The sequence below is a fragment of the Falco cherrug genome, chromosome 13 (assembly GCF_023634085.1).
Source record: "Falco cherrug isolate bFalChe1 chromosome 13, bFalChe1.pri, whole genome shotgun sequence".
In the NCBI taxonomy this organism is placed as follows: Eukaryota; Metazoa; Chordata; class Aves; order Falconiformes; family Falconidae; genus Falco; species Falco cherrug.
The window spans coordinates 31,829,966-31,838,396 of NC_073709.1; the positions used below are offsets into that span (position 1 = coordinate 31,829,966).

General features: G+C 48.0%; 1 protein-coding gene across 2 annotated transcripts in view; it reads right to left on the reverse strand.

The window, feature by feature from the left end:
* FBXO11 (F-box protein 11) overlaps positions 1-8,030 on the reverse strand; it is a 79,154-nt gene extending 71,124 nt beyond the window's left edge. For both annotated transcript variants that reach the window (XM_055726112.1, XM_055726111.1), the window contains exon 1: positions 7,559-8,030. In XM_055726112.1, the coding sequence (XP_055582087.1) occupies positions 7,559-7,667 (109 nt within the window). In that variant the 5' untranslated portion in view covers positions 7,668-8,030. The remainder of the gene's footprint in view (positions 1-7,558) is intronic.
* Positions 8,031-8,431: the final 401 nt, after the last annotated feature.

Genomic DNA, 8,431 nt, shown 5'->3' on the forward strand with positions numbered 1-8,431 from the left:
CAACCAACCAACCCACCTTAACCCAAATACCTACCAAGCTCAATAAAGTCAAGCAGGAGAGAAAAACCGAAGAAAAACTTTATACACTCTATCAACATTAGACTGGCACTCAAATGGTAGAGCTATACAGCTGAATCAGTTTTTTGGAACACAAAACCAGTTGCGCAAGAAGATAAACACTACTATTGCTTTGATATCAGAATACCAGTAATGTCCGGTATGTATTGGAACGGTATCTCTATACGGTTTTGCAGAATAAACACAGTAGAATCAATAAAACATAGCTGCTTAACAGAAACAAACCCAGGAGCCTCAGCAACGATGTTTCTAGGCAGAAAACAACTATGCCGCAGTTTGAGCTCCCAGAACAAAGCAGTGCCTGAACTCACATTTAAGACATCAGGAGGGACCTGACAAACCTGGCAATGGAGTGGAAACTGCAGGTTTCTGTTACAACGAACAGTAGGTTTCATTGTACGTATCACAGCACGAATCATAGAACAGAGCCACAGCAGCATTTTGACAGCTCCTCTCAAAGGGACAGGACCATTGCCAGTCACCATGCAAGGCTCCCGTCTCCCATGACGGATAAACCGAGCTGACGGTTCGCTGTGAGGACGAGGGGCAGTCCCGCTTCCCTCCCCCCCCCACTCCTAACCGCGTACATGACGACCACTATTCTTTACTCACTCACTAAATTCTGCAGTTAAGATAGTTTGAAGTGCTAAACCAGCGGATAACTGTTCAGGGTGTTTTGGAGGCATAATTTCTGGGGTGATGTGGTTCAGGGAGCTGCAAGTGCTGACACAAAGCAGAGGATCAGAACACAGGGCTAGAAGCAGGAATAATGGGACAACCCCCTTTCCTCTAGCCAAACAGGCTCTGAAATTACTTAGTTATCTTGTCAAAATGCAACTAAATGAAGTATCTCAGAGGAGAGCATAAGAGATAGTCCCTAAACACCTGCTGAAAGAACTGTACATTTTACAACTGTTTATTTGTTGCCTGTCGGTGTCCTCCCAGCTTCTATGTATGGATGAGCAACAACATTTTAAGAACAGGCAGTAAGCAGCAAAACTCAGCTATCAAGAACTACAATAACTGCTATGAAAGTCAGCTTTTAAGAAGTATTCCAGATTCAGAGATTTTAATCAGCTCAAAAAAGTTCACTAAACTTTCTAATAGGAAGCACAATTTAAATGATAGAGGATTCCTCTAGAGTGTTGTCTCTACTTTAGAATCTACACCTAGATCCCACTCTCCTCTTTTACAAGAATTTAAGTCTTTTTTAAAAGTACCAATATATTACAAAAGCAGATTCTGTAACTCACTGCATGTTTTAGTGCGTTCCTCCCCCCCACTCCCTGCTCATTTAATCATGAACTGAAGGACTCGGGCTAAAATCCTCAGCTATATTCAGATACTACAGTTTAGTACCATGAACAACAGAAATCACCAAGTATGCTTCCCCTCCTATTCAAGTGCTGAACAGAGAAACACCACATAAACAAGAAACAGAAGTACTTAACAACCAGAAAACATGAGAAGATTAGCTAATGGCAAAGTAACTGAAAAAAACCTTCCATTTTCCCAACTCCTGTTAGTTCAGTTATGCTTTCCTCTCTCCTTTGCTTTTATCATCCATGCATTGCACAGTTCTGATTTACTTTTTCTGCATTGTCTCTTATAATACATAAGACTATACAGATGTAATCAGCCCAGTTTAGAAATCTTAGAGAAACACACTACCTCATCTTCTCAACAGACCACACAATTTACAGCCACAAGCTGTAACAGGAACTTTTCAAGTGCTGCCACAGGTGACCCATATTACCATACACCTGGTGCATACTCACTCCCTTTACAGAAGTGACCCCGACCAGAGAGTGGGCAAAACCACTAGTCCTCCCTCTGGTTAGCACCTGGCCTCCCCTGTGATACCACTGTGCATGGGCAGAGTAAGTGTGCCTAATGTGCCAGATAAACACATGTAGGCAGCAGCCACTCTGCACAAGCACTGCAAATTCAGCACTTGCTAGGCACACCAGATTTACCACGCTGGTGAGGAAACTGCCGCGGTAAAGCAAGCTGCAAGCCTGACGTTCCCAGGCAGCTGCTGGGCTGACAAAGCATTCACAGTGCTCCAATTGTATGCATATACATTAAATCCTCCATATCTAGTGCGCTTAGTGCCCAGCACACCTGCAGTAAAAGCCTGACACATTGGACAGCTTTGGTCTACTCCATAGCTGTGATTCTCCCAGGAAGCACCGGAGCAGGAGAGGGGCACAGAGCATTACCTTCCCCCAAAGCAGAAAGGTATCAAATGTTCCCTCTTAAACTGTTGGGCTGAGTTTTTGTAACACAGAAACTAAACTGAAAAAGATTTCCTATTTCTGGGAAACTAACAGATGTTAATAGTCTTATGAATGACAAAAATATGACAAAAATCATGGGCAATGAACATTACTGTGTGTAGCAAGAACAAAACCACTTGATTTTCATCTTTCCACACAGAAAGCTTTAGCATAAACTTAGGTACTTGTCCTACCTGAAGGACAACAGGGGTATGCAGACACTCTTTTGTACTCATGATGCAGAATCTGGCTTTGGAAAACAGAAGTTGTACTTTAAGTACCAAGTTTATAGATTCAAAACTTTTATCTGTAAGGTAGACTTTGGTAACTTTTCATTGCAGAAACATGGATTACATATCCATATGTAAATATATCTTTTCCCAGTCTAGGACTTTCTTTCAAGGAATATGGAAAAGTCTGAATTAGATTTCTTTCCACCTGGAGCGACTGATGCCTGACTTCTTGACTTCTTGCCATAAGAGATGATCCTACAAAAAACTGAAACCAATTTAGTTATTTTGATGCAAGTCTGGGCATTTGCTTCGGAATAAGAGTCATTTAATCGCAGCCCAGCACACACCACCATAAGCCTTTTGGTACATATATTAAAAAAAAATATATCAAAAATATAGTCACGCATATGCTTACACACACACACTTCTAACAGGGCCAAATAAAGACTCCTTAACTTTCCTGAGATATTTATCTCAGCATTACAAAATTCAAGCTTTGTGAGCAAGCTATCTTCTGGAGCTTAGTTGCTACATGTTTGCATCTTACACAGCCTAACCTACTCTTTTTCCCAGTACCTCAAGCCCTCATGTCCCCTATACAGACAAATGACTAATTCAATTACCTTGTGTGCCGACAGGCCAGCTGGTTGCTGCTTCTTGGCACGGGTAGAGAGGGTAAGTTATAAATGTCTTTCCCTCATTGTCTTCTTCCTCTACCCAGCCAATCATTTCCACAAAACTTAAGAACTTCACACTCCTTTGTCAAATCTGGTTGAAATGAGCTAACAAGTTCAGAAGTCGCGGAGTGAGAGACAGACAGACTGTATGGGTGTAGAAGTCTTGTTTTCTTTGGAAAATAGATTGGGGGGAAGGAGGGGAAGCAAACTTGAAAGGTAGGTTTACAGGCTGTATATATTAAATATGCCCCAACTCCAGAAGTATTGACCCAGCTCAACCCAACCTAAATCGGAGCTGCGACAGCTCCGCCACACCCACAGGCATTCAGTGTTATCCCTTCCCTTGTACCAGCACTTGTGCCAAAAATCAACTTGGGGAATAATAAAAAAAAAACAAAACCAAAAACCCCCCAAAAAAGGCCAAAAAAAAAGCAGCAGTTAGCATTTGGCGCAGGCAGCTCCAGAGCCAGCTCACTGCCTTGTCACATGGACACTGCTACCACCTAAAAGGAACACACAGGATTGTGGCAGACGCAGCTGCCACGGTGCTACACATTTGGTACTTAACAGTATACAGGATCCAATCCTAAAAGCACCTAATACTGGACATAAAGCTCAGAACCTCATTAGTACCATATCCAGTAATGTGCTATGTTATAAAGGAGCACATATGCCCCAATGTAGTTATTATTCTGAAAAGAACAGAAACAATAAAACAAAAATCATGTCATAGCTCTGAGATTGGCAGTTTTAGCTGCACTCCGGACAAGATTTTTTTTGTTGTTGTAAATAACTGTCTAACTGTCTTCTTCCTAAAACTGTAGCTAAACCTATACGCTCAAGGGAAAAAGAAAAACCAAACAGGCACTATAAGCAAACACAGGAATATTTAAACACAGACATCACCCAGTCCAGATTTCCTTTTGGGTAGACCATTGTCCTAAAGAAAATGAAAAGACCATTCTATTTCTGCATCTTCTGTGCAGAATTCCAAAACCACAGAATAAACCACTGGCAACCCCACTGGTGACTGAGGAGAGATCAGGAGGGAGGTGAAACAGTAGCACAGTGTAGCCAGAGTGGCTAATATAGATGGAGGCAGGCATGAACAGCAGAACATAAGGCAAAACATCTTGGGAAGTATATCCTGATGACATCTTATCTTGGCTGTACAATACAGTGAGTTTGGGGAAGAAAATTTTTTTATCTGTGATCATTTATGATCTCCCTTCCCCAACAGTCAGAATACAGGTATACAGTCACTGTGTATCAATGTATAATATAGATAGCATGGTTAAGCATTTATTAGATCTATTCACACTACATATATAAAAACCATCAAAATAAGAATTGCTTCACAGTATAAAACACAGTGCTCTTATGATTTTTAAGCCCTTACAAGGAACTTTTGATGAAGGACTTTCATAAAACCATTTCTGTCCTAGTGATCTATTTATTAACAACAGGAGTCATAACTCGATTATTACCCAGTGGTGAAAATGTAACAGCTGTTACACAGTTGCAAAACACTGTCTACTTATGCAGCATTAAATAATAAATAAAGCTCAAGACCTGGTACATGTTTTACTAAGCAATCTAATGATATGAAACAAGAAGTTCCAAAGATTAACTACATGCTACATTATCAACTCTGCTCCATGATATTTGTACTTATAAAGTGCTGTGCTGTAATATGAGAAGAAATTAATAATCAAGAATAATTTTAATTTAATCACAGCTGTACTCACATTATCTAATAATTTAAAAAAAAAAAACCACAAATTTAAATCTGAGGTTAATATAAACCCTTTCCTAATAACTTATACTGATTCTTTTGTAGAGCCTTTTTTAAGATGACCTACATTGCCTGGGAATAAAGGTGAAAAAAGTCACCACTGACTTGTGTGGTATAATCTAACCCTACTGTATTGGCTTATAATTTAGCAGCATTATTCATCATCCTTTACAGTAACAGCCCTGTACAACATGATCAAAGTCACAGGTAAAATTGCCATTATAAATGGAAAACTTCCAGATACAGTGGATCAGACTTTGTAAGTTCTGAGATAGGAACAGGAGCTGCACTAGACACCCCAAATGTAGATATAACAGTAATAACAGAAGACCCTAATACTGTGGATAGGTTTTTGGGCAAGCCAGACCTAATGCAACTGACCTTCAAAAATGCAAAGAAAAAGCCAGCAGTGATCGATATGGAACAGTAATTTCAGAAAACTGTGGAACTTGATTTTGTTACAATTTTATCACCACTGAATGGCAAACAGCAATGAACAATGTAACAATGTAAAAAAAATTAAAATTAGGTGACTGCAGAATTCCACAAAACATCAGAGTAATACAAATAAATTGCAGCCTCATATTTTAACAGAAAAAGTTTCTGCCTGTATCTTTAGCAGATTAATAACATATGAACAGTTCGAGTCAGGCAGTCTAGTGCAAAACTGGATAATCACAGCATTTAATCCATAAGCACACCTTTCCGGATGCCTTTTAGAAACCCTACTTTTATCTGTTAAACGAAAAAGTAAACTGTGGGGTAGAAAAAATTCTATATTCTGCATATGGACCATCAATGATGAAAATCCTCAGTGCACATCATTGAGAGGAGGAAGTTCTTTTTGTTGTTTTTCAGGTGTTTGGTTGTGTTGTTTTTTTTAAATGTCAGTATACCCGAGAAGTCATTTTAATTATATAATTACTGAAGATTTTGGAAGGTTTACACAAGACCCATAATTGGGCATAAGACATCACATCCTCTGGTTATATACACAGCAATCTGGTCTGGGTAACATTCTTTGCTCTGACCAATGTGTGCGAGGGGGGGCGGGGGAAGGAAGGGGAGGAGGGGAAGGGGGGAGGAATGGAGAATTAAAAATACTTCCTCAGATTAAATTTTCTTTACTTCATTTGCTTAAAATGTTTTGATTGCGTAAAACGCACTGAAATATTTATCACGATGCATCTCTGTAGTTAAAATACCTTGTTCTCGACGCGATATCCTAGATACTCAAACAAAAGACATTCAGATGACAATGAAGGCGCTTTTTTTATTTTAAAAAGACATTTGTACATCTAAAACTGCACCACAGATCAGTCTCCTTTATCATGCCAGAGTTGTGACAGCCAATGCATAAAAAATTAAAATCCAATCCACCAGATAAGACATGCAAAATGTCTCCTCCAATCCCACCCCCATCTCGCCTTCAAAAAAAAAAAAAAAAAACCACCACCCCCCCCAGCACTGCACACAGGGAGCACACGCACACTCGCACCCCCAGGAGCCATCACCGGGGCGACAGTGCCAGGGCTGAGCCCCCCCCCTCCCCCCCTACCCCAGCACTAGCGACCCCGCTCCGGGCTCCATTAGGGGAGGAATCCCACCTCGCCGCTTCCTCATCCCCTCAGACAATGGTGCTTCCCCCCATTAGCTCCAAATTATCACTATTTTTACGCTAGGCCCCGGCCCCACCGGCGCGGGCGGACCCGCCGGGCAGGGCTGAGGCGCGGGGGGCCGGAGCCCCCGTTCCGTTCCGGCCGGCTCGGGACCGCCGGCTGCCGCGGCGGGGGCGGGCGGGGGGGGGAAGGGGGGCGGTGTGGCTGAGGTAAATAAATGGCCGATCGGCCGCGGCCCGTGCCCCCCCGCCGGGCGCTGTAACCGAAGCCTGGGCGCCGAACTGCGCAGCAAACACTGCGCGGCGCGGCGGGCCGCGGAGGCTCGGCCAGACCCGGGCCGCCGCCCCCGAGCACCATTTCGCTCAGCGGTGGCGGGGAAGGTGTCGGCGCAAGTTGGCCGGCACCGACCCCCCTCCCGCTGCCGCCGCCTCCCCGCAGTCCCCGCTCCCCCCCGCGTCACCTCTCCCTCCGCCGGCCCAGGGGGCCCAGCCCGCCGCTCCCCGCGGGGAGGGACCGGCTCTCCCGGGCGAAGGCGGCTCGTCTCCCCACAGCCCCCGGGGACGGGGCGGGGGGCTCGGGGTGGCGTCGAACCCGCTTCGTCCCGAGGGGCCGGCGGCGATCGGTTGCCCCTTCCCCAGCGGGCACGGGAGCGCGGCCGGGGAAGGGGCCGAGCCCCCGCCTCTCCCCCGCTCGGCGGCAGGGCCCGGCGGCCCCGAGTCGGGGCAGAGCCCAAGCCAAACAAAGCGCGGCCTGAGCGGGAGCCAAGGGTGAAGCAGCCTGGGCTTTTCCTGCCGGTGCCCGGCCGGGCGCGGCGCGGCCCTGGGCCGCCGCTGAGCCCCGCGCAGGCCCCCGCTCGGCGCGGCGGCGCCTGGCTTACCCCGATCCCCGGCGGCGGCGGCGGCGTTGTTCCTCTCCTGCTGCTGCTGCACCGGGCGCGGCCTGGACACTCGCCTGGGTCTCCTGTTGGCGGCTCGGACCGAGTTCATTTGCCGACTCGTGTGGGTGGCGGGAGGGGAGGGGGGGAATCCTCCGGCAACCGGTGCCTCGTCGGGGAGGGGAGGGAAGGAGGGAGCCCCGGGGCGGCCGCCTCGCAGCAGCGGGCAGCAGGGAAGGCGGGGGGGGGGGGGTCTCCAGGCGCGGGTCCCGCCGCCGCTGCCGCCTCCTCGCCGGCTCGCTCGAGAGGCAGAGGAGCCGCCGGCCGCTGGCTCTCCCGAGCGCTGGCTGTGGGGGACGTTCGCGCCGCGGCCCCCCTCCCCGGCCCCCCCCGAAAATCCCTCTCTTAAAGGAGCCCCGCGGTCCTGCCCGTCTCAAGCCCGTCGCTGCTCCGTGGCAGGAGGAGCCATTGACACTGCCAGAGACACACATTCGCAAGGAGGCAACTGCTGGCGGCCGCGCTCCGCCAATCACCGCCTCCCACACAAACGACCGGCGGCGGCTTGGCCAATCCCCGAGCCGCTTCTATGGGGCGCGGGGTGGGGAGGGGCGGGCGCGCGGCGCGGCGCGGGGTGGGGTGGCGGAGCACTATATAAGAGCCGGGGCGGCGGGTGTGGGGAGTGGGGCGGCTGCGCGGGGGCCGGCAGCGGCGTGAGCGGCAATGGCGGGGCCCAGGCCCGGCGGCGAGCGTCAGGCGAGGGCGCGGGAGCCGGGCCTGGTAGGGAGGGCCGCGCCGCCCCGTCCCGTCCCACCGGATCCGCTTGAGGGGGGCGGGCCGGGCCGGCGGGAGCGGGCTCTGTGAGGGCAGCCCGGGTGC